General features: G+C 34.6%; 1 protein-coding gene across 3 annotated transcripts in view; it reads right to left on the reverse strand.

The window, feature by feature from the left end:
• Hipk (Homeodomain interacting protein kinase) overlaps window positions 1-24,829 on the reverse strand; it is a 202,960-nt gene that overhangs the window by 141,144 nt on the left and 36,987 nt on the right. For 2 of the 3 annotated variants that reach the window (XM_072527267.1, XM_072527265.1), the window contains exon 3: window positions 22,502-22,655. In XM_072527267.1, the coding sequence (XP_072383368.1) occupies window positions 22,502-22,655 (154 nt within the window). The remainder of the gene's footprint in view (window positions 1-22,501; window positions 22,656-24,829) is intronic. The other variant, XM_072527266.1, reaches the window with a different exon arrangement.

Consider the following 24,829-nt stretch of genomic DNA (forward strand, 5'->3'; position numbering starts at 1 on the left):
GAGGGAAGCACTTTTTAGTTTGCAAGTTCTAATACAGAGAGCCAGGGATGTCAACTGCGATGTGTATGCATGTTTCATTGATTTCGAGAAGGTATTTGATAAAGTCCCACATGGGAAACTTATCGATATCCTAAAAACATCAGGACTCGATGGTAACGATATAAGACTGATCTCAAATTTATATCTCCAACAAAAAGCAACGATGTGATTAGAAAATGAACTGTCCGAGAGATTCACAGTCGAAAAAGGAATTAGACAGGGTATATTTTCACCGGCATTATTTAACATATACTCTGAAAACATCTTTAGAGAGGCCTTGGACAAGTCAGAAGATGGGATTGCTGTAAATGGCCAACTTATAAACAATATTAGATATGCAGACGATACAGTGTTGCTGGCAGATAGTGCACAGGGACTCCAAAGCATGATGGATAACGTTGTAGAAACATGTAACAAATACGGCCTAAAACTAAATTGCAAGAAGACAAAAATAATGATCATTAGTAAGAACACCAACATAAACGCCCAAATTACAATAGGCGATACACCGTTAAAAAGAGTGGAAAAAATATGCTATTTGGGCTGCAATATTAAGAATACTTGGGATCGCAGCTACGAAATAAAAACTCGTATTGAAGAAGTCAGAGGCTCTTTTAACAGCCTTAGGAAGATTTTTTATCAATATAGGCATAAGAATTCTTAGATGTTACGTCTTTAGTGTCCTCCTCTATGGAGTAGAAAGCTGGAGCCTTACAGTAGATGCCATAAAACGATTAGAGGCATTTGAAATGTGGTGCTACCGACGTATGTTGAGGGTTTCATATATACACCACACAAGTAACATAATTATTCTCCAGAGGCTAAGAAAAGACAAAGAAATTAATAACACCATAAAAAACAGAAAATTGGCTTACTTCGGCCACATCATGTGTAATGATAAATACCGACTTCTACAGTCGATTCTACAAGGCAAGATTGAGGGTAAGAGAAGCCCTGGACGTAGGCGTATATCCTGGCTGGCTAATCTTAGGAAATTGACTATAGTGTATTTTTATGTATGAGAGAGTAATAAAACAATAAATTATGTATGCAAATCCCTAAACTGTTGATACGGGTGACTCAATGAAAAACAGATATTTGTCAACAAGTTTACAGAAGTATATAGGAAAACAATTTTAAATTGAGTATGACCACCAGGTATAAAGGTTGGAGCAGAATAGAATACAATAGTTGTGAGGGTTACTAATCCCTAAATAAGGTTGCCAGTGTCGGAGTGATGGAGGTTAACAGGTACTAATGAATTTGCAAGAAATGTAAGATGTTTATTTTATTGGTTATATATAACCAATAAAAGTTTAATAAGTACCTACCTATTTGCAAAATAAAGTTTAATTCTTTAGATAAAATAAAACGTTTTATTTTATCTGAAATGAGTGCATTCCACGAAGTAAGGGTTTCAACAATCAAACATTTAATTCTTTAATTCCAGGAATCTACGACAGTAATTGACTAGATAATTACCTTCTAAACTTATTCCACAGAAAATGTGATAGTGGGTTTTTCCATTTTGTAGGAAGGTCCAAGTGGCGTATTCAAAATTCTTAACAGTTCACTAAAAGTAGGTACTTCAGTTGCAAGGTGCAGTTTATTGTGTATACTAGTGTTATGGAAAATTTGGAAGTGCCGTGTAAACGCCGAAAAATTGGTCCTTTAACAGTTAATGAAAAAACATTAATATTTAATTGTTTTAAATCATTTACAGACAAACGTTTATGTGAAAGTGTTGATGAGACCGTTGAGTTAGTTAGCAGTACACTTGGTGTTGGGAAATCTACGATTTACAGAGTTATTAAAGAAGAGAAATGTGGTAGTTTTCAAATGCCACGTAATGCTCCAGGGAAACCAAAATTTCAAATAGAATATCATTTTAAAGAAGGACTTCGACGGAAAGTGCATGAATTCTTCTTTAGACAAGAATTTCCAACATTGGATAAAGTTCTTGTCTCAGTTCGAGATGATAAGGATTACCCAGAAATGAGTCGAAATACGTTATGGAAACTTTTAAAAGAAATAGGCTTCCGCTGGAAAAAGAATCCCAGAAAGTCTATTTTATTAGAAAGAAGCGATATTGTCATATGGAGAAGACATTTTCTAAGAACCATAAAGGAAATGAGAAACCAAAAAAGAAAAATATTTTATCTTGATGAAACATGGATCAACGAGGGTCATACACCAAATAAATTTTGGCAGGATGAAACTGTTACAAGTCAAAGGCACGCTTTTGTAAATAATTTATCTACTGGTTTAAACCCACCATCAGGAAAGGGACGCAGGCTGATAATAGTACACATTAGCAGTTCAGACGGTTTTGTTGAAGGTGGTTTATTAACTTTTGAATCAACTCGTACCGGTGACTACCATGAAGACATGAACGCTGATGTCTTTCAAGAATGGTTCGAACAAATGATAGATCTTCTTCTTAAGAACTGTGTAATAGTAATGGATAATGCAAGTTATCACTCCAGACTTATAGAAGGACTGCCCACAACCAAGTGGTTAAAAAAAGACTTGCAGAAGTGGCTGAGTTCAAAAAATATTACGTACCATCCCGGATCTATAAGAAACGAACTTTATTCGTTGTGTGCCCTTCATAAAGAAAAATTTAAAAAATACGAAATTGATGAAATTGCCAAAAATCGTGGAATGACAGTACTTAGATCCCCACCATATCATTGTGAATTAAACCCGATTGAACTGGTATGGGCACAGATAAAGAGTTAATGTAAAACCTGAAAACTGGGAAAAGGCAGTAAATCACACTATTAAAGAAGAGGAAAAAATGTGGAAGCTGGACAATATTACTGATAAAATGATCGAGCCAGTTATTATAAATCTTGGTTCTGAAAGTTCATCTTCTGAATCTGATTTGGATTTGTAACAAGTAGCTGTAAGTTTTATATTAATATTTTTATTCATCTACATATTTAACATACCTTAGACGGTTTTAAAAACTCTTTTTCTCTTTTGTAATTTTTAAAAATTAAAAAAAATTTGAATTTTTTAAAACCCTTTTTAATGTAGGCCAGTCAGTTCTAATATAGTGTGTGATAAAAGAGGTCACTTTTGTTTACATACACATAACACTTTATAACACTGAAATAATTCATTTATTTTTTACAATTATTCAAAGTAATTTTTCAATTAATCTTGAGCACGCCCATGGAGTGGTCGGAGGTACCAGTTAAAATTATGCTAATTACTCTCTCGTTCATAAAAATAAACTATAGTTTAACGGCAACTGATTTATTTCGAGCTGCTGTGACTAGAATAAGATGGGTCAATGTGGTGGCCAACATCTCTAGAAGATAGGCACATTTATAAGAAGAAAGTGCGGGGCTGGAACAACTAAATTTGCTGGAACAACTAAATTTAAGAGAATATAGAAGAAAGTAACAATATGTACTTGATTATTAACGCCAATAAAAAATAATGCACATTCTAGAGTAAAAATAGTGTGCGATAATACGTAGACGACCTTGACGATGTTTTCGTTGATTCATGTTGAACATAAATACAAAAGTTAATAAATATCGTATCTACTATAAACAGTTTTTAAAATATTACGCATACTTTTATGTTCGGCTTAAAACATGGATATTTTTTATTAAAAAATCTAAGTACTTTTCCAACATTGTTTTGAACAAAAAAAAAACACGCTATAATTTTAATTTATTGTACTAAAACACAATATTGACATTATTAAATGTGTTTGTGACGCCAATTCAATTCCTATATGTATGCTACGTGAAACGATCTAATAGTATTTTGGACTATTTTTTTAAATGAAAAGACTGATATGTTTTTGTACACACTTACGACAAACAAAAGAATGGAAAAAGGAAAGTATTTTTGAAGACTGTAAACATTTACTTCCTAGCTGAGCGCTTTCGGCTTACAGTGCCATATTCAGAGCTATGGTCAAGTATTTAAAGTCTAAAGTCTACTAGGAGAGATCTCATTTGGTAAAAAATTATAGAACATTTTCTTTTTAAACTGGTTCTTTTCCAAATTTTTCATTGAAAAAAACACAAAAAAGACACACTGGACTCCGCAAAAACAAATTAAAAAATTTGATTATGGTACGGGTGTCGGAACCCGACCATTTATTGGAGTTAAAGCATTCTATCTGCTGCTGGTCTAGTTGGTAAGCCTAGAATTGACACCAAACTCCACCATATCCAAGAATTATTTTAACTAGTGTACACTGGCAAGTAGGCATCTAAACAACTTACGTTTCGCCGATGATATACTTATAATAGCTGAAGATCTAGGTATGGCAAGAGAGATGGTACAGGAACTTGTTGTGGCTACAGAAAGTGTAGGTTTAAATATAAATATCTCGAAAACAAAAATCATGACCAATTTGGTACCCAACCAGAACATCAGTAGTGGTGGAAAAGAAATAGAACTCGTAGATAGATATAAATACCTAGGACATGAAATTATGATTGGCAGGGATAACCAGACTCATGAACTGAAGAGAAGAATCGGCCTTGGGTGGGCAGCATTTGGAAAACTGAGAGAAACTTTTAAAAGTGAGCTGCCCACATGCCTAAAGAGAAAGGTATTTGATCAGTGCGTCCTCCCAGTCTTGACGTACGGAGCAGAAACACTTACCTTAACACTTACCTTAACAAAAGCAGCAGCTACGAAACTGAGAGTCACGCAGAGAAGAATGGAGCGGTCCATGTTAGGAATAACTCTGCGAGACAGAATAACCAACGAAGACATCAGGAGAAGAACCGGAGTGACTGACATCATCGAGAAGATAGCCAGACTAAAATGGAGATGGGCAGGACACATAGCCAGAATGACAGATGGGCGATGGACAAAGAGGTTATTGGAATGGAGGCCAAGGGAAGACAAGAGAAGCGTCGGTCGACCACCTACAAGATGGACTGACGATTTAAGAAGACTCAATAAAAACTGGATGAGAGCGGCGCAAGATAGACGGGGTTGGAAACATGAGGAAGAGGCCTATGTTCAGCAGTGGACTCTTGAGGCTGGATGATGATGATGACACTGGCAAGTAATTCGCATTCAATTAGAATCTGAGTTTGATCGGCCTTTTTCATTATATTATTAGCTGACATGATTGACAGGCTTTGCAGTAAAAGAGAACTATATTCAATTCAACTAATAAATTTCTCAGAATACATATATTGTTTACCATTTCTCGTCTCAAATTTCTCAGAATGATCGGTTTAAGAACTGTATATACTTCTAATGTTCTACAGCCTTAGTTAGAAACTGGTTTCTACATATGTAGTTTGAAACAGTTGTTTTAAAACAGATGTGTCCTGGGCGCTACACCTTAGTGTTAAATTGGACTTCTTACAATGAACTAAATTTTTTAAAACGATGGAAAGTTATTGAAAGAGAGAAACAGAGAGAACAGAGAGTCAAAGTGATGTGGCAAGCCAATTGAATGTTAGTCGTTCAAGTGTGCAAGAACATACACACGACTTCTTCAAATCGGATCTAATCAACATAGACTGCTACAGGTGCCAGAAGGAAGACAATAGTCAGAGAAGATCGGTGTTTTCACTATTGCTCCAATAAGAGATCGGACGCAAACTGGTTAGAATCAGCCAAAGCCATCTTTAACAAGCTCAAGGACCAGTAATAAGGTTCTACTCTTCGAGGATCCAGCAACTGCACAAAAGACCCAACCCGGCATTTGCCCGTGACCGGGAAAATAGACTACTGAAAAAAAGTATTTTTACGAATGTCTGTAGAATGTCAATTTATAAAGAAGATGGTCGAAATTAAGTCTACAGAAGGAGCGGAAAACGTTATATTGCCTGCAGTTAATCACACCAAGTTGGTGGGAGCTCCGTAATGGCCCATGTATGGATTTTTTTGAGACATACACAGATCCCGCCGCAATTGAGAGAGGTGTATTAACGCTCAGGTTAACACACAGATAATCGGGATCTAACACATCAGATTATACCATATGCTGGATTGATTGACAAAGATTTTCTGTTAATGCAAGAAAACGCGCGACCACACACGGAAAGGATTTAATACTGTATCATGAAGAGGATGGTATTCCAAAAATGGACTGGCCTGTTCAAATCCTGAACCTTAATAATATTGAGAATATATGGTGCGTGTTAAAAGCGGTGTGTGGCTCTCATTCACGAATGGATCACACTTGTCCAAAGAGACAACCAAAAGCTCAGTTCTATTCTAAATCGACTTAAAACTGCTATCATCCAGAACCGTAGTGGCAATAGACATTATTGAAAAATAATACTTGCCTTTTCTCGATTCTTCAAGGTCAATCCTTGTTATGATAACTGTCACTGTAATGGTACGTAGAAAATAAGTTATTCGTGGTTCTATTAATAAAGGGTTAAGTGAGCTGTAAGTCGAAAACAATGTTTAAGATGCACAATGTTTATTAAAACTATACCAACAACAAGTACTTGTACAAAATATTTGTTAAACAAATCCATATATCTAATTTAATCTATACTTATATAGAACTATATAAAGCCTGATAAGGAAAATCGGATGATTCATTATAATCACTTTGTTTTTTCGGACTAATGAATATAATTAAATATAAGTTTATAATTATGTTTAATAAAGCAGGGCCAATTAATCCGAGTTGTATTTTAACATTAGAAGTGCGGATATTTCTGCCAGTCCTATAAACGCTGGGTCATTTTTGACCCGTATGATCTATGTCGAAAATGTAAAAAGACACTTGATACAAAATATCATATATTTATTTTATAATAAATAATAATAAGAAACAAAGTGAAAAACTAATATAAAACATTACTAGATAGTGCTCTTACCTACATAATGAACATACGAAATATTGCGTGGAAGTGCATTTTTTACAGACTGTTTTTTTACACGCGTGGCATTTTACAAATGATTTGTTTCCAGAGCACTGTGATTTAATTTCACCACGTGTTCGCTTTTTATTTTAAAGTTCATCGATTTCATCTGGGATGGCAGCTCGTTTGACAACAGCTCTAGCCCCTGTGTATTTTTTTGAGAGTTCTTCTCTTAGCTTCACAATATAATTTCTGCGACTTATTGGCGATTTATATAAGATCTAATCATTCCAGCTAAGTCTAGTAAATTGTAAAACGTGTGAAGTGGTCAACGCCAGGACTTCCGGTTTCTTTTTCTCAGTGGATGCAATTTGTACATCCGAGTGCATTGTACTGTGAGAGATATCACCTGTCTATAAGTATCTATTGTACTGTACAAATTTTCTTTCTCGTACTTTACACAAGCCGGGATTTCACATCGAACTTTATTCATAGTACCTACTACTGTTCGCTTTCAAAAATTCATTCAATGACGTGAAGAAATTGTCATACGTTCTTCCTCTTTTTTAAATATGGTTCTATCTACTGTTATACCACATAATCACCGAGGCGCTCGTTATTTGGTCTCGCTTCGTCATTTCCTAAATACGGAAAAGCATTGACAATGTAGTTTGTGTCTTTGTTCACGGCCATCCAGAATTTTTGACCATATTTATCGGGTTTTGAGACAATAAACGGAATAAACCGAAAACAGGTGCTCGTCGACAGTGATATATTATAATCATGGAATGTAGCTAATCTGTGAATTTGCAATGAAATTGTACCAAATTTCCAACACCAATGCAAACTTGTCGTCTTCTAGTCTCTGCAATCATGTATATCTGACATCGAAGCTAAAATATTTCATTATTTTTGACATTGCCGTTTTTATAAAAGCCTTGCCCCACTTCTCGGAACATAACGAATACAAATCTATACCTTTAGTACCCATGGCTCCCCGTACGTATATTACAGCTATAAATGACTCTAATAACTCTTCTATTGACAGAGACCAAGTGTTTGAATGAACTCGGCGTGCTTCTTGAATAGTACAGTCGATGATATGTTATCGAATATTATGATATGAAATTGTATCGTCAATAAGAAGTCGCCAAGCATTGTTACATGTTTCATCGACACGGCGTTTGGCATATGGTGTGGGTCCAGAAATATCTTTGAAAACGTTTTGATGTGTTCTTCTACCAGCAGATGCATTACACAGTGCATCGATCTTCCAAAGTGTACCATAAGGAGCTATAATCTCTGAGCCAACAGAAATTTGAGAAACAACATCGTAATTACATACTATTGCTCTGACCGATGGTTGACTACGACAACGTCTACTTCCACCTCTGTTTCGTCGACCACGTCCTCTGCTTTTTGCGGAGAGGCTGTCGTTATTCACAGAAAAAAAAAATACATTCTACAAGAACATTCTCGATACTGCTGTACCGAGTAGAGACTTGGACTTTAAACAAGAGCAATACTGATAAACTAGAGGACTTCGAAATGTGGATATACAGAAGAATTATGAAAATACCTTGGAGAGACAAAGTAACAAATAGTGTAGTTCTTCGAAGAATGAACAAAGAACGGGAGCTGTTGATCACCATCAAGAGAAGAAAGTTGGAATATCTTGGTCAAGTGATGAGAGGGAAAAAGTACCGATTGCTCCAGTTAATTATCCAAGGAAAGATTCAGGGCAAGCGAAGCGTGGGGAGACGCCGTATATCTTTGCTGCGCAATTTAAGAGACTGGTTCCAGTGCACATCTAACCAATTATTTAGAGCAACAGTTTCAAAGATACTAATAGCAATGATGATTGCCAAACTCCGTAGCGGAGAGGGCACTTGAAGAAGAAGAATATCAGAACGACAAAATACATAAAATTACGAAAGAGTATCATCTTATAAGATTAGAACATATAACATACCTTCAACAACGATACTATCAGACTGAGGCACTGTCAGTTCCGTGTCATCATTGGACGTAGAATCAACTTGGGCTGGCTCTTTCCACTCTTCATCAGATGAAGAGTATAATACTTCGCCTTTAGATTCGCCTTCTAATATCTCATTAATTGCATCAACAAGTTGTTGATGAGTCAAGGGACGATTACTCATAGTCACGTCACTTTATGTACTTAATAAAACTAAAAAAACACGTACTAGCACTTCACTAGCTCAAACTCGACTAAACGACGCGATGGTTGCAATGGACGATATGGCGAACGTAAGTATGGTATATCCTCCATTCAGACGGTATTATGTATTTCGGCATTCTATTGACATTAGTTATAAGTAGTAACATATAAATTAGTATATATCAATTGTAAATAATTAATACTAATATAGATAGGTCTAAGATGACCTATCCGCGCTTTAGTGTATTTTCGTAAAAAAAAACAAAAAATTAGTTATCACAGTATACATATAGTTTTGAGTATGTAACGTTCCCGATAATTCACAAAATGTCATAAAATTTTAAGGCTATAACAGATATACAATATTTACTGCACAGAGATGAATTTTGAAATGGGTCAAAATTGGAACAGCCGCACTTCTAGTGTTAACATGTGATGATTGTATTTTATATACTTTTAGAATATATTATTTCGTCTGTTTTGACTAATTCCAAGATACATTTTGTTAACCACTTATTTATTTTCGATTTTTGTCATTTTTGATATCAATTTTTTAATACTTTTTGGTTATTATTAGTCAAAAATATTATATTCCATTAAACAATCGACATATTTACATAATTTTCCCTGAGGTATTTATTTACCGTCGCATTCGATCGACTTAATCTAAAGTTTTTGTTAAAAAATGTCATTTACTATGAGAAATTAAGATATAAACTACTGTTTTATTATTTGTTAGGACCTGTGAATAATTCCTGTATTTCATTTTAAATTTTAACGTGAAAAATGGATAAATAAATTACAAGAACACCTTTAAATAATATTGACCTGCGAGACTGAATCAAATACAGAACGAATTCATGGAAGACAGAAATGTGGCATGTGTCCTTAATAAACGAAACGATCAGGATGAACCTAATTTCGAAGAAGAACCATTTTCTGAGTTCAGGTGAAGGAAGTATGTTCACGAATTCTGAAAGACGACAGAAAGCAGACGTACTAAAACGAGAAGGAAAGCCAATCAAAAGTGCGGAAGTTAATTTATTATTTATTCTGCGAATTAACAAAAACTACAAGATTGGAAATACTTTATTGAATGTTTCGACATCCATCTAGGAAATCTGGGTTTTTGATCTGAAAGCCGTAATGTGAAACAATTTTCTACAAAAATCCAGAAAATTCAATTGAAACAGAAATAGAAAATTGAAACCATGCAAATTACTATAATGAAACGTATTGATACGTTACTTGAAACGTAATGTTGTCCCAAGAACACTCCCATTCTAATAAAAGAGTTTAAGAGTGCTTTTCAATCGCAGTGACAGAACCCGACAAAATTTACAAATTCGTGCATGGGACAATACTAGATCTAATCTACACTGTTTGAGCCATTAAAGGAAGCACTTAGAGACAAAGCTTCCTAACAAATGGCCGGGGTATTCAACTTTGGCTGTTTCTATTATGGTTAAAAACTCTTTTCCTTTTTGCGTTCTTAATAAAACGTCCCGGTTAGTACCGTGGTCGCTATAGGATATCTTCATGATTCGACGATAAAGTGACATTCTGATTTTCTTTCAGGTGGCGTCTGTTAGAATCCACGAATTCTTCTCTGAATGACAACCATGCTTCCTTCTCATTTAAGATCATTGTAGATTCAAAGTTAACGTCAAACATCATTTTTCTAATATCAAGTCCGTCAAAGGCGACGTCTTTTAGTTTAGCTTCTCAAACACACAAAACAAAGTAAATCCCAGCTGGGGAAATGAGATTCCCGGAGTAAGGTGTTTTCTTGTCCGAAGATCAAAGAGTTTACGCCTCATGGAGACGGTACCTTCTCTCCCCAGTCGCCACACATTACGTTGGGGAGGTTTTATTGTTTTGAGAACTTTCTGCGGCGATGTCGCTTTAGTAGGGGATGCGTCATGCGCCTTTCTTGCTGGAAGTTTCTGAAAGGCAGACAGTTTCCACAACTGTTGGCAGGAATACTTGAATCATGGTCCATCTTTTGGCAAAGACTTTATAAACTGTTCATGAGACCCAATTTTATATGTAGAGGTGGTGAGAGCACGATTTTTGATCTTCATACCAGGTTTTTGCACATAATATTCTTCTCGCCACGTTTTAAGACTCCCTCACAGGTCAGTTTTTTGTACACCAATGTTGTTCTCCAGCCCTACTGTCCCATTCACACAAGAAACATGTAGATTTTCTAAAACCACATTGCGAACCAGGAACATGCAGGTTACTTTTAAATCATCACATTTATATCCAACGAAGAACAGAATAGGATATTTTTTTCTTCTTAGAGTGGCGTCTCCTTACGAAGGTTGGCAATCATAATGTATTTTTATTTTTGAACTCGCTGCTCTAAATAAATCAATCGATCTGCATTGATACCAATCATGCAGATTCTTCAACTAAGAATTCTGTCTTCGTCTTTCTTGAATCTTTTCCTGTATTATGAGATATTTTATTAAATATTATTTAATATGCACTAAATGACTAACAGGTATAGGCCTCTGTGTTACCATTATGTAATAAAACACCCTATAAAGCTGGTTCAGCGCTCTAAAAGACATATGAATAAGGTATTTTTAGTAAAAAAGTTTTTTCATTGTTGGCTTGGTTAATTAGCTCATAACGGAGAGTTATGAGTTAATTCCTAAACAGTTTGGTATGTTTTCTGTAGAATTTGAGTGACTGTGCGGCATTTCGTAGTCGCCGAAAACAACTGTGCGATGAAAACTATTATTTGGTAAACAAGAAAGCACTTTTCGATCAGAGAGCGCTCAAGCCGACAAGTCTGAAATGCAATGACAAAATTTATAATTTAATTTGGAATTAGTAACTTGTTTACCTTACGTCCCAAATTTGGTTACAGCGATTATCCTGTGGCTCGGTGCTAAGGGGTTTTCGTCGGGGGGCAAATGTTTCCGTAAATAGTTATTTCGAGGATTTCGATAGATCGATCTGTAATGAAGGTATTGCTAGTTTGGTTGGAATTATTACAATAAACGGATTAAGCGAATCAGCAATTATACCAAAAAATAAAATATTTTTTGTTAAAAACAACTTCGTTGACGTAATCAATCCAAGTAGAATAAACATACTTTTACTTTGTTTTTAATGTCAACAGAATCACAGAGTACAGTGTTCCAAAAGTAGTTTACATAATCTGCGTTTTAGTTATTATTAATATCAACTACAATAAATAAAGAACGATAACGAGAATTATGTTTTATTCACATATTGAAATGAGAGAAATATATTATTAACAGGACCTGAAATCATTATAACTTGGTTATTGATAACGAAACAAGTATTTAACATAGTCAAAAGACAAATAATTGTTGAAATGGTAAAGGAATTTAAACATATTTCAATTAAAAAACTTTACCTCAATCACCTCAATAAAAAGATCCAATAATAATGACTGGAACTTCAAAAACTAAAGTAAAAAATAAAAGTTTTAATCAATTCTACCTTACCATAATAACAGTAAAATATAATTAATGAAAACAAAATATCAAGACAGAATTGGCTTGAGAATGCATATTATCATTATAGGATGTTGGGGGCGGTTCGATGAGGTAATAGTAAACAAGACAAAGAAGCACAAAGAGTTGTAAACGCCATTGATGATGATGAGAATAATGTTACTCCAAATTTTGGGAGTAATTTTTCATAAAAAAATGATACACAATATTTTTGCGGAACACAAATTACTGATTCTCAAAGCGGGAGTTACGCAATACCTAAGTAAAAAACCACTTTAGGATGTTTCCACTTACGCTGACAAAGGAAGAAATTTTATGACTTCACTTCCATGTTGGCGACCGTAAAGGTACGACGTGTGGGGTCCAGCCCAGGAGAGTTGTTTGATTTTTTTTGCCGCAGTTGAGTACGTGGACCGTAAAAAATGGGAAAAGTAACAATAATGTGCAGTACTGCTAATAAAGTAAGTATGTCTCATTTCGAGAGATACAAGACAGCTAAACAGAGATGAAAAAAGTGTTGTAAGTTTAATTTTAGTAGGCTTAGAGTCTGCCGACGGGAGTCCTACGTAAGGTCTTTCAATTTAATTTAAAACTTGTCAAAATATTTGGAGATACAATCGCTGAATGTTTTCTATCTGGTGAACCAAAGAAATATACCCGATTTCATTTATAACTGTTATTACATTACATAAGTATTTAGAGCACAGTGGTGCAGTGCCACGTTTGTTTTGTATAGAGTATGTCCCTAAATTTTTTGGTATTCCATAATAACCTTTGTTTTTTTTTGTGTACAACCGAAAAGTTTGTACGTTCAGTACTCTAGTGATCAAGGGAAATGGTTACACTTTTTGTTCAGCTAATTTATAAGTATTTTTTAGTAAATAGTAAGTTATAATACCGATAATATCATGATAATATGCTATAACTCAGGTAATGTCATAATATCTTTTTGTTATTTAATTTAATGTTAATTTGTGCTATTTAAATTCACATTTCAGCTTTACCCAGTTATAAAGGTATTCACATGGCTGAACTTTTAAGAAATAAGAAGGTAAATCTGACAGGAATGTAGAGCGACAATATAAGGTAAGTATGTTTGATTTTCCTTCTTTTTGACTATGTATGCATTTTGGTTTTTTGGAAAGGTTTAGCCTATCTGTCATTTTTTTTAATCCAATCTTCTCCTAGATCAAGCGTCGAGTTTTCCTCGTCCCTCGACAAAAGACTAGGTGGTGCCTTGTTCTTGATTAACTATTCTTTAGCATCAAATATCGGCAAACAAAACGATTCAATGACCACCCATTACGCTAACTTTGACCCAAATATTTTATTCTGGGAAGATATGTCAATCAACAAATGGTCATCTACATTAAAGAGCTCAAAATTTAGAATACATTTGACTCAAGACGACCGAAGTTTTGAGATCAATAAAGACAGTCATCCTGAAAAATATCATATGACATTTCACGATCGTGTAGAAAGAAATATTTAGCAAATTAAAGCCGTATAATATTTTAGTTACTTTTTTAACTGCCGTTCCAAAAATACACGTATTTTACCACATTTTCTCACAATTAACACGTGTGCTCAAAATTGTGCTCGATGCACACTTGCGTCTTTGCATGTAGCGCGCATGTCGCGGGTAAGTTGCGTGCGATCGCTGGCGGTTCGGCAGTACATCGTACATCAGTTTTAATTAGGCAGTGCACACACAGTGGAGTGGAGCCACGGCGTGCAAGCTACTAACAAGCGACTTGCAAGCGGCGTGAGCCGGGAGAACAGCAGTTTTTGCTACGCCACCACGAGAACGCAGCTTCCACAACAATTCGGGTGGCTTGACAGTCTGTGCTAGCGAGTACACATTGACCGAGCGATGGATTTCAACGTGGATACAGACCTGTTATTGATGCTATTAAAAAGCAGCCTGGATTAAGGAAAGAGGAGTCTTCGAAGGATTTAATGAGAAATCCGACTAAGAAAAAAATGAAATAGGTAAACGCAAATGCAACACGTTGCCTGTGATCATCCATGCTGCTTTTGAGTCGTAATGAAACTGAAGACGCCGGGAAACCGCTCAATGTGTATTGACAGGAAACAAACAAGCCAAGAACAGGCAGCTTGTATGCAGGTTGTGCCAGGCAAATACAAATATAGTAGACATATAGGAAAGGCATAATGTAATATGGATAGCACCAGTGCTCAGGGAATTCCTGGAAATTATGCGCTTGTCATATGCCGTTGCGTGTTCTGCCAAATGTGCGAGATTTAGTTGCGCGCTAGAGAAGAGTGGCTACTCTGCTATGCTCTAATACGAGTCTTTGTTTTCTAAAAACAAAATTACAACAACTAGTGTAAACACGCAAGACAAATATTTTAAGGGCTGAAAACGCGAGAGATTTAATGAAGAAAAACTAGATATTTTAAACAGAAGTTAAAAATGAGAAAGCGTCGCATCATTATCACCAATCTATGAAGTAGGCAAGTAAACACCATGCGATATAAATAAAAACAAAGTGAAACTACAAGTTTCACATTTCAGTCTGACTCTTAAAAATAATTAAAAGAATCAACTTTTCAACAACTCGATGTAGCACTTTCCAAGTCGTTCCGTAAAAAAGTTCGGAAAGCGTATCAATCTCTGGCCAATGTGTGCTAAGCAAGCGGAGACTTTTCAAGAACAGTTTAAAATCGACGAAATCTTTAATTGCATCCAGTGTTTGATTACATCGATTCAAAAAACTCTGCCGACGGAGAAGCAATGGATTAATTTTGTTATGAACTGGAGACCACAATTACAGAAAATAATCTACAACTTTCTCAAATTTATAACGCTGATAAAACAGCAAAACAATTAGCTGCAAGTAATGAGAAGAGTACACCAGGGTATGCAAAAAGTAAAGACCGGATAACAGTGTTCTGTTGTGCCAATGCATCTAGCAGTCATAATTGACTGTGATAGCAAAGGCAAAAACTCTTCGCGCTTTTAAAAACATGAAACTACAGAATCTCTCAGTTCACTATTATAACCAGCAAGCTGCTTGGATAACTTGTGACATCTTCCAAAATTAGTTCTACCTGGAACCAATCATGGAAAAAGTTCATTTCTGGAGTAAAGTCTTATTTAAAGAAGGAAAAGTTCCCACAACAGGCTCTTCTTCTTCTTCTTCATAATGCTGGTGTTCATCCCAATAAGACATCCCTAACACCTGGGGTTCAAAATTTCTTCGTTCGATTTCCGGTCAATGTTCCATCAATTCTCAACCAATGGATCGAGGTGTTATTGAGACAATAAAACTCCTCTACCGAAGAGAATTTATGATGAACTTGTTGGATGAAGTTTTGGACAGAAGACTTTCAAAAAAGGTTTTTACAACATAATGACGCTAGAGTAAGATTAAAGCATTATGGAATATAATGAAGATTGAATATTTACGGTGGAAAATTTATGGAGTGGATTTAAAGAGGACTTTTTAAAATAGGTTTTTACAACATAATAACGCTAGAGTGAGATTAAAGCATTATGGAATATGATGATAAAGAAACTAGTCATAGTTGAACTACATTAAAGCGTATCGCCGATAAGTTTGAATAAATTGATGAAACCGTTGAGACGTGGACACAGTGTGAGAAGGATGAGCTAGGTTATCAGCTCCTCAGCAACCACCATATTGTCAAACCAGTTTTGCGAAGTAAAATATCATAAGGTTTGACTATCGACTATCACAAAAATGTAATATTTAGGTTCCAAACTTAAAAATAACCTACGGCTTTCCTATATTACTACAGAACAATGAATTTTTATTGTTACCTATTTTGGAAACGTACAAATCAACATCAGATTTGTAACAAAATGGTAGAATTTATTAATGGCCGGTATTTCAGTAAAATATGTTTTTCATATTTTGACACTTTTACATACAGTTTTTCTTAGTGTAGGTATTTTTAATATAAATTTCATAAATAAACCATAAAAAGATTCTATAGTTTTAAAATTCTTAGCAAATACTACATTTTTAAAGAAGAATTATTTAAAATACGATCATCCGAATTTACCTATCTCGCTTTAGGACAAAAAGCTCACCTGATTTCTTACGTGGCAGTAAATTAAATATTCGGTATCTTCTGAACTCATAAAATTATTGCGACAAATATAACTATAACTCTTACCAAAAATAATAATAAAGGGTCGTTCTGCTCCCTACCACAGCTCAAAAATATTAAAAATTAGCAACAAAGAAAATCATTATCTAAAGAAAAAATAAGGAACGGTGTCTTAATGAAAGGATTTCGTGATTGTAATGCGATATCTAAGAGTTGTAACATTTATAATTGTTCAATATTAATTCAGATCAAAACTGTAGATCCCGCATATAGAGACTATATTTTAAAATATAAGACAAAACAGAAAGCGACGATTTTTTATGAGTTATTGATATTATGGAACACATGGCTCGCTGATAAGTTTAGATTTAATGTTTTGTCTTACTGAAACACGTGTACGATTTGATTTTTAAGTATATGTTGATTATATGTCTTTTATCATCAATAATAATTGTATTAGTTTATATTTGACTGATATGAACAACTAATTTGATCTTAACTAGAGTTCGATAAAAATAATAAATTATTTTTACAATTTTTATTGGATAATCAAATTGAATGTGTGCGGACAGCTGAGAGCTTATTTATCTTTAAATTTCTCTTCGATTTTGAGAATGTAGAGACTAGCTGGAGAAAACTTAAGAAAAATATTCTGGATGCTTCCCGAGAAGCCCTTGGAACGAAAATAATAAACAAAAAGTGGTCAACGAAAACACCATGGTTTACACTAGAGGTTAAACAAAAATGTCACCAAAAAAAGAAGCTTTCCTAAAATATAAGTCAGAAAAAACGAATGAATCATATGACGAATATAAAAGAATAAGAACTGAAACTCATCAAATGGTAAGAAAAACAAAAACAGATTACTGGGAAAGATTCACAAAAGGACTAGAGATGGATTTCTATGGACAACAGAAACAAGTATGGCGCTTCATAAGACAACAAAGAAGCGAAATGAAAGAACTAGTTGAAATAAAACACATACAAGAGGATACATGGGTGGCCTTCCTGACAGAAATGTTTAAAAAACAAAACGAAGAACCTTTACCAAAAACGCCAAATATAATAACTGAGAAAAAGACCGAAATCTCCCAAAACGATGTAAAAGAAGGAATAAACAAATTAAAAAACAGAAAGTCACCAAATGAACTCTTAAAATATGGAGGTGATCACCTTGTACAACAACTGCAACTTCTTATTAATAAAATAATCACCACGAACAGAATACCAGATGAATGGAGGAGAGCGATCATGGTGATGTTCTTCAAAAAAGGAGATAAGAAAGACCCCAATAATTATCGAGCAATAAATCTATTAAATACAACACTCAAATTGACAACAAGAATAATAGCGACAAAAATAAACGAACGAATATCTCTGCAAGAGGAACAGCAAGGATTTCGGACAGAAAGATCATGCACGGATGAAGTTTTTTTAATAAGACAAATAAAAGAAAAGTCGCTGGAATACAACAAACCAGTATATATGTGTCTGATTGATTTGAAGAAAGCGTTTGATAGAGTGAGAATTCGGGACGCGATACATTTATTATATGAAAAGGGAATATCACTGGATTTAGTAAAAACCATTGAGAATATATATAAAGATAACATAGCTATGGTAAGATGTAAAGGAAAACTATCGCAACCTATCAAATATGAAACTGGCATTAGACAAGGAGATTCGCTGAGCCCATTAATATTTAATCTGATAATGGATGAAATCATAAAGAAAGTTAAAAAAAGAAGAGGATATAGAATGGAAGAAAAGGAAATAAGGATAATACGCTACGCCGACGACGCCATAATAACAGCCGAAAATGAAGATTACCTACAAAGATTAATTAAAGAATTCGAAGATACGGCGCTCATATACAACATGGAGATCTCAACAGATAAAACTAAAGCGATAGTGATATCAGCGGAACCGAGACGATGTAAACTAGTCGTAAATAACAAAATAATAGAACAAGTGATGGAAACTGAATACTTGGGAATAAAACTGTCAAGCTACGATAAAGTTGAAGAAGAAGTACAAAAACAAGTGAACATGGCAAACAGAGCAGCAGGATGTCTCAACAACACAATCTGGAGAAACAAATACCTCACAACGGAAAAGAAAACCAGGATATATAAATCAACAATAAGACCGATAATGACGTACACAGCGGAAACAAGAGCAGACATGGCGAAAACACAAAGACTACTGGAAACAACAGAAATGAAAGTCTTACGAAAAATAACAAACCAAACTCTAAGAGACAGAGTAAGAAGTGAGGAAATACGAGCGAGATGTGGTATAGAGGAAATAAACGCGTGAACCAAAAGAAGAAAAGGGGAATGGAATCAACACATCGAAAGAATGACAGAAAATAGAATAGTACGAATAGCAAGAGACAAATCGCCAAATGGAAGAAGATCATTGGGACGACCGAGGAAAAGATGGTCAGACAAAGTCAATTGAGGCTAAAAACCGAAGTAAAACAGGCATTTTGCCTATTTATAAAGTAGGAAGAAGAAAAAGTGTTTTTTCACCATATTTTCAGTGAGCCGACTTAGAAGCGCTTGACATAAAAAATATCAAAGATGAGCTAAAAAGTCAGCCCTTTTTCAAATGTTGTTTTTTTAATGTCGGAATTTTTTTAATATATCTTAAAATTCCTCTAGTGTCACTATTTGTCAAATAAAGTTGTTTAAATACTGATATAAGTGATCAAAATACCAAAGCAAGAATAATTCGGCTCAACAATGTTTAGAGAAAGATTATGCTTCTGCCACATGCCATGACCACACTGGATTTGAAAGGTTCCAATCATAATACGAAATATAGCTTTAGTACGTACATATATTTATAAAGGTTAAACTGGAAGTTTAGAAATCACTAATTATAGTTGAAACGCGTAACAATAAACTAGTTATGGCTAACAGTGACAAAGTTACGAAAATATAATACAGATTAGATAACAACTATATAACAACATGTGGGACAATTGAATCGAATTAAAAATTAAAACGCAGTAGATGTTTTCGTCTCGACGGTTATGTAAAAACAGTTTGTTTAAAAGAGCAAGGTCTGTTATATTTATTAATATTTTCGGTTTTAATTATAGTCGTCATGGTCTTAATGTCTTATTATTAGTATGTGAGTGTAGAGAATAACTGAATCGTATACATACATACATCTTCACAATACATTTGATTTGTTAAAGTTTACTTTTTATTGATAACTATTTACAGAAGGGTTCCAAAAAATTTTACTGAGTACTTTTGCTTCAAATGCATGCTTTGTTTCCTTTAATAGGTATCTCCTTATTATGTACTTTAGGTAATAATATGATATGGTATTTTAGACGAGGAGATCCCTTCGGATTGTTCCAGCGTCAATTGAACTTTTAACTCTGTTTCAGATAACTAAAGTGTCGATGCACACTAACCCAGGGAGACCCACAGCTTTAGGTGTCCTTCAAAGCACGGTGACAGCTCGTATATTTTTTTGTACTTTAGATAAATGAAAGAAGAAAAAATTAAATTGGAAACTATACAGGACAGAGAATGGAAGGACTATTACAAGGATCTGTTAATAGAACAAAGACCACAATTCATTGGAAAAGAAAACAGGCGAAGACGAAGCAGATCCCCACAACAAGAAAGAGAAATAACAATAGAGAAATGAGAACAACTATAAAAGCAATTAAAAATAAGAAAGCACCGGGACCTGGAGGCATCTCACCTGAGCTTATAAAGTACGGCTCAAAAAAATTGCACCGAATGATAAAATGCATATTTCAGAAGGCCATAAATGGAGAACAGCTCCCAAAGGAATCGACGGAGACATATAACATCTATATTTAAGAAAGGAGATAAAAAAAACGATGCGAAAACTACAGAGGAATAAGCGTAATATCATCAATAGGAAGATTATGTGGGAAGATACTGCGAGAAAAGATAGAGCAACCGATAAAAGGCAAAATCGGGGAGGGTTGTTCCACATCTCCAACACTATTCAAAATATACTTGGAGAAAGCCTTGACTACATGGAAAAGAAAATGCGAAGGCATGGAAGTACAGGTACGAAACGAATACCTATATACGTTAAGCTTTGCAGACGATCAAGTAGTGATTGCACAAGACCAAGAAAACCTCAGTTACACGATGAAGAAACTACAAGAAGAATATACCAAGGCTGACATCGAAGATCTACAGATTGACGAGAATGTAGCAATCAAAGGAAAGGATAAATTTAAATACTTGGGGTTTATAATCACGAAAAAGGCAACAACAGAGAAAGAAATTAAGCAAGAATTAGGACAAACAAGAACAGCAATCCGACAACTTAGCTCAGTATGGTGGGATAGACACCTAAATATGAAGACAAAAACACAGATTTATAAAACATTAGTGCGAAGTATTATGACATATGGAGCTGAAAATGGGATTATAAACAAGAAAAACAGTAGTAAGATAGTAGCAACAGAGATGGAATGCCTGCGAAGATGCTGCAGAGTAACAAGAATGGATAGAAGTTATGACGAACTAACACTAACATATATAGAACAAAAAAGACTAAAGTGGTATGCACATGTAAAAAGAACGAACGACAGCAGATGGTTAAAGAGAATAATCGAATGGAGCTCCATAGGAAGAAGGAAAAGAGGACGACACCGAATATCCTGAAGGACCGAAGTAGACGACGCCATGAGTAAGAGAGGCCTAAACGATGGAGAATGGGAAAACAGAGAGAGATGGAAACGGTTGAGCGAGGTAAGGCAGTGAATACTGTAAAATCCCTGAATATGAAAAGAGTTGGACGATACATTTTTACAGTGAATACAAATTACTCTTTTTTTATTAACAATATTAGATTATTCACATGATTCAATATAAAGCCAAATATGAGCCTTCGTTAATAGATGATAATAAGAAGAAGAACGAAGTAGACATTGTTGTTTAATGAAATCTAATGTGGTCAACTATCTAGTAGAAAGTACACTCAAATAGTGTTTCACTTGTGAGCATTCAGTGGACGTGTGTATTGTATAAATATTAGATAATTTTTATAAATATTTACCTCCCTAATAAATCATTTCATTCCGTTTATTATTTGTTTCATTTTTATATCAGTCTTATTGACGTCAATGGTATTTTTTATAGTTTAGTTCATTATTTTAAAACTAGTTTACATATATTTTAAAGTTAAACACGACTTTACTCTAAAAATTTGATTATCAACAGTTCAAATTCTTAATTGAAGTCTACAATTAAATATTAACTACAAAATTAAATTCTTTAATACAAGATTTTTGCTAAAAATCTAGTTTTTTTTTGTGTTTTATCTACAAAGTTTAATAATTTTTGTTGGTCTATAGGATGTAGCTCTAACGCAACAATTGCAAATAATTCAGAATTCTTAATTACAGAAAGCGAGTTAGATGTATGAGTCTACATGATGATGTAAAGTCTACATGATGATGTAAAGAAAGTAACTTTAATGTTGTACTTAATATGGTCCCTCGAACCGGCTCGAAAATAAAAAAAAAAACTTATCTAAATAGACAATAATCTAACAAATTATATTTTGTACAAGAGACTTCACGTACAGATCTTACAAAATGTCGTATTTTATCTATAATTAACGTGTATTCTTGTGTTTTGAAAGACCAAAACGCTTTTTAAAGTCAAAAGAAACCATGCATTATTCTAGTTTTTTAAAGACATTATGGATTTTATTTTTTATAACAGTCTAGTTACAATTCACTTTAAAAGACAAATTTTGCGACATTTCTTTGTTTCTTTATTTTATTTATTATTATTATTTCGTTACTGTGGTAAAGAGCAGTACTTAGAAATTAAAAAGGTTGGCATTACTTTTTTGCTTACCTTGCGGCTGGGGGTTGGTGCCCCCCGGAGCCGCTGTAACTTTGCTGTGGGCCGTCGTGGTTGTTGATATTGGACAATCTGTATTGGGGATGACCGCCTCCCCGCAGCTATTACCATTACCCTCGGGCGACCAAGTTTTTCGCTGAAAAATAAAAGAAAATACATTATTTTTTATAAAAATACCTATGGTAGTGAGATAAAAACTTATACCAAAATAATAATATTCCCGAAATGAAACAGACAAATATGAAATCTGTGATAGGCAGGTAGCAGAAAACAAGATATTATTGCAAAAGATAGGCAACGCGCTGCAGGTAACAGATAGACAACTGGAGAATGGTCAATGAAATGATAATCTCCATGCCATTATAGACAAAAACGTTCTATTTTAGATTTTAGTAGATATGAATACGCTATTTAAATGTGACATTCAATTAAAAATATTCTTTAAATCACAAACAACTGCTTAAACATTTTTGTTCCAAATGAATAACAAAGATGTATGCCATGAAAATAGCCATGCGAAGCGATAACACCGACGCAGTGGAACAACGCGGAAATCATCTTACTTCCTAAGAAGGGAGATATCAGCGACCTTAGAAACTACCGCCCCATTAGCTTGTTGTCACAAGTATATAAGCTATTTACAAGAGTTATTACCAACAGGCTAGGAAGTAAGTTGGATTTCTATCAGCCAAGAGAGCAAGCAGGTTTTAGAGCAGGATATGGCACGAATGATCATTTACAAGTAATTAAGAACTTAATAGAAAAGAGTGTTGAATATAACAAGCCATTAGTCATGATATTTGTTGACTACGAAAAAGCTTTCGACACAATAAGTCATCAAAAGATGTTAAAAGCCTTAACAGAGTGCCGTATAGATCATCGCTATATAAACATGATAAAATACATCTATCAAAATTGGACAGCAAGTGTGAAACTGGCAGATAAAAAGACCAACGTATTTAAAATAAAACGGGGAGTGCGACAGGGAGACACAATTTCGCCAAAATTGTTTACAACATTATTAGAGCATATGTTTAAGAACGCAAATCTGAGTGAAAAAGAAATTAATGTCAATGGAGAAATGCTTAGTCATTTGAGGTTTGCTGACGATATTGTCCTTTTTGCTGACAGAATCGATGATGCAGTATCGCAACTGGAGAAACTATACCTAGCCTCCCTACAAGTAGGATTAAAAATCAACCACACAAAAACACAAATCTTGTGTTAAGCGAAAAGATTTCAGTAAATGGCATGCATATTGAACAAACCACCTCATATACTTAGGACATGAGATACGCATAGGAAGAGATAATCAAACGTGCGAACTAAGCCGCCGCATAGGACTCACTTGGGTGGCATTCGGCAAGCTAAGCTATGTTCTTAAATCAGAACTGCCTATGTGTCTTAAAAGAAAAGTCTTTAATCAGTGCGTGTTGCCAGTACTTACATATGGTGCAGACATTAACACTAACCAAGAAAGTAAGAAATAAAATTTGTGTTACCCAAAGAGCCATGGAACGATCGATGTTAGGCATTTCTCGTAGGGATCGGATCACGAACAAGGAAATAAGACGGAGAACAGGAGTGACAGATGCCATAAAAAGAATTATGACCCTTAAGTGGAACTGGGCGGGGCACATAGTTAGAATGTGGGATAACAGATGGACACAGCGAATAATACAGTGGAGACCGAGGCAAGAAGCACATCGAAGTAGAGGTCGTCCACCAACAAGATGGTCTGATGACATAAAACGGATCGACAAAAATTGGATGCAAACAGCACAAAACAGAAATACATGGAAAAGACTGAGGGAGACCTATATCCAGCAGTGGATAGATCCGAGTTAAATGATGATGCCATGAAAAACACACATTCAAAAACCTTCAACTTTTTGCGGATTCATCTGTGTTTCGGTAGAGAATTACTGGAAAACATAGCTTTTAAGTAGCTGAACTTATTTTTTTTTAACGTAATGGCTGCGAAATAATTTCGCCATCATCCAAAAGGGCGATCTTGCTTTTTCTAATCTTCTTCTGTTTTTTCAAAGATTTCGTTAGTTTCAGTACAATTCTGATTAGGGGCGGTTTCTCCATTGGTTCACTTGTGAGGTGAACACCCAATAAAATTTCATTAAAATAGTTTTTTTAAAATCTGATAAATATTAATTAAAATATTTTTTTAAAATGCACGTACCTAGTGCGAAATTCAAATTGAACCGAGATATTAGACAGTAACCCTCTAGTTAGAAAGAGAGAGCTTAAAATCTTATTGCTGAACATCTGGACATTCATAAAGAAATTGCTCTCACA

The sequence above is a fragment of the Diabrotica undecimpunctata genome, chromosome 3, assembly GCF_040954645.1.
Source record: "Diabrotica undecimpunctata isolate CICGRU chromosome 3, icDiaUnde3, whole genome shotgun sequence".
Lineage (NCBI taxonomy): Eukaryota > Metazoa > Arthropoda > Insecta > Coleoptera > Chrysomelidae > Diabrotica > Diabrotica undecimpunctata.